At 37.6% G+C, this 2,935-nt stretch overlaps 1 protein-coding gene across 1 annotated transcript in view; it reads left to right on the top strand.

Annotated features, from left to right (window-relative positions):
• The window catches only part of LOC106882852 (uncharacterized), a 23,915-nt gene extending 21,540 nt beyond the window's left edge, over positions 1-2,375 (top strand). Inside the window, exon 2 of the mRNA XM_014933655.2 lies at positions 247-2,375. Within this exon, the coding sequence (XP_014789141.1) occupies positions 557-1,663 (1,107 nt within the window). The 5' untranslated portion in view covers positions 247-556 and the 3' untranslated portion in view covers positions 1,664-2,375. The remainder of the gene's footprint in view (positions 1-246) is intronic.
• Positions 2,376-2,935: the final 560 nt, after the last annotated feature.

Genomic DNA, 2,935 nt, shown 5'->3' with positions numbered 1-2,935 from the left:
ACACACACACACACACACACACACACACACACACATCTAGTACAGATATGAGTTTAATATCTATATGAGACGAGAAGACTTAATACAGATTATAATACCCTTCCTTCGTCATGTCAGATATTACACATAGAGCAGAGAGGTGTACTGTGGATTGCTGGAGTAATCTACCGCTCTGGCCCATTGGATTATAGTTTTACGTTGGTTTTTTTTTTTCTCTAAAATAAACTTTTGTTTTATCTTTTACAGACATCAACTGAGAGATCGAGAAAGACAACTGCAACAGAAACACAGAGCCATAACAGCATCAGAAGCAACTACTACTGCAACAACTATAAACATAACAATTGACAGAATATCTGTAAGAATTACAGTAATGACTCTTGATGTATGAATAGCAACAAGGCTACCAGTGAAACAGAAGTAGCACTAACATTACGACTGCTACAACAGCCATACCAACTGCACTATCACTAACAACAAAAGCAGCAGCAGTAGCAGCAGCAGCAGCAGCAGCAGCAGCAAAAAGAACAACAACATCAACAACAATATTATCATAATGTCGTATTCTGAGGTATCCCGGATTATTGAATTACAAGAGGAACAAGCTCAAACCAATATTCGTTTATCCAATGTAGAAGCAAAGCTTGATCAAGTTCTTCAACGTCTTAACCCTATTCAACAAGTTCGACTGACGGCATTAGAGGGTAAGTTAGACCGTGTTTTAATACACTTGAGCCCTATCCAGCAGCTCCGCCTCTCTTCTCTGGAATCTAAGTTAGACCAAGTTTTCCGACATATCGTTAGACAAAGTATTGATCGAGTGCAATATCGAAGAGATTCAATCACAGACTCAATATGTACTGACGCTACTACATCAACGAGTAGAACTATTCAGCAAAGTAGTAGCCAGCTTTCAACAGGGACCAACAGAACTCCGATAAAATCTCGAACCACTTGCTATGATCGTTCAGCCGTTAATCAAATAAAATATGAATGGCTGTTAAGCAACCAAACAAATTCTCCTCCAGTCACTGCTCGTCTGGACTCGCGGCCATCAACACCGATTGAGTCATCGAATATTCAGGCACAAGAAGAGAGCCAAACCGGGCACAACAGTATGGCATTGTACAGCTCGGAAACCAGTCAACCCAACTCTCCTTCTCCGAGTCATGGCAGTCGGCCTTCGTCAAGTTTGTCAGTTCAGTTTTGCCAAAAGTCGAGTCTTAACCGAAATCAGACAATTCATTACGGTTCATCTGTTCAGCATGGAAGTGGCCAGGGATCCCCACAAACCCAGGAGAAAGTAGGGCATCAGTTCTCCAATATCCAAACTTTATCAACGTATGTAAAGCAAAAATTAGATTCCAGATATTTGTCTGGTCGTGACCGACAAGAGCTTCGTATTTTACTTCAGCTTTCACACTTTGAAAATGTGTTAAGCAATGCTTTGAGAAAAGATGTCTTGAACAGATTACAAATGTTTAGCGCAGTGGTAACGCATGGATGGTCAGCTGCTTCGAGGATCTCTGCAAGGCAGTCAATCATACTTCAGGATATGACTAGACGTATGCAAGAAATTCAAGTATCCCGTGGAAGTAACCGATTTAAAATATCACGTTTTCATAAACTTGCTCCGAAATCATCTAGAAAGAAAAAAGCTTGAGAATTATAACATCGACATTGTCATTAAGCATTGTTTACACGCCGGGGCTTGACTGAAATTGTGTGAAATGTGTGAAATTATTCTAAATGGTAAATAAGTGTGGGAAAACTTGAAGAAGAAAACCACAGCGTATGAACAATAAATTCAGTAGGCCATCAGTAAAAACAAACCATCCCAGTTTATCAAGAAAATAAGGTTGAAACCGTCAATAGGGATGGCTACTAGTAATTTCCTTTGCTGGAATGTACAACCATTATATTACAGAGCTGTCTATATGAACGGTTGTTATCATTTCCGTTACTGGAATGTGCAACCTATGATATTACAAAAAATAGAGGAAATCACTATCATGTTGATTTAAATAAAGCGTAGTTGCTTCCAACCAGGAATTTAAACATTGCTGATCATTCAGTTTATTGAGCCCTTTGATGTCTCAGTGTTATTCCTCATAAAAAGATAATAATTTCTTAACAACACATTCCACAACAATATTTATTGTTTATTATACAAAAGGAAACAATAAAGAGGAAGGCATTCCAAACACAGACGAACAAAACAAAGAAAAATAAAATTAACTGGTAAATAGGCAATATAAACGTACAGTGGTACCCATACACGTGTACACGTACACGCAACACAGATTATTATTATTATTATTATTTTATGTATTTTGTATTGTTCATATGATCTTCTAGAATGTTTCCCCTTTATGTTCTTTGTATTTATGTTTAGTAAAATAAAGATTGATGTGGCATATGTTTTAGATCCAAGTATGTATGCATGTATGTATGTATGTATGTATGTATGTATGCATGTATGTATGTATGTATGCATGTATGCATGTATGCATGTATGCATGTGTGCATGTGTGCATGTATGTATGTCTTTTATCTTTTATTTGTTTCAGTCATTAGACTGCATCCATGCTGAGGCGCTACCCTGAAGAGTCTTGGTCGAAGAAACTAACCCCAATATTTATTTTTGCTCTAAGCCTGAGACTTGTTCTATCAGTTACTTTATTGCCAAACCGGTAAGATACTGGGACGTAAATAGATCAACAGCGGTTGTCAGGCGGTGGTGGGGAGGAAACGCAAATATCTATACATACATACATACATACATACATACATACATACATGCATACACGCATATACACGACGGGTTTCTTTCCGTTTCAGTTTACCAATTCCACCCACTTTGGTCGTCCCGTTTGGACATCTCTCTTATGTGTTAAATGTACACTGTATGTATTTATATATATATATATATATA

This window comes from Octopus bimaculoides, chromosome 11, assembly GCF_001194135.2.
Source record: "Octopus bimaculoides isolate UCB-OBI-ISO-001 chromosome 11, ASM119413v2, whole genome shotgun sequence".
In the NCBI taxonomy this organism is placed as follows: Eukaryota; Metazoa; Mollusca; class Cephalopoda; order Octopoda; family Octopodidae; genus Octopus; species Octopus bimaculoides.
The sequence above is the reverse complement of the archived record's forward strand: the minus strand, read 5'-3'. Positions and strand labels throughout refer to the sequence as shown.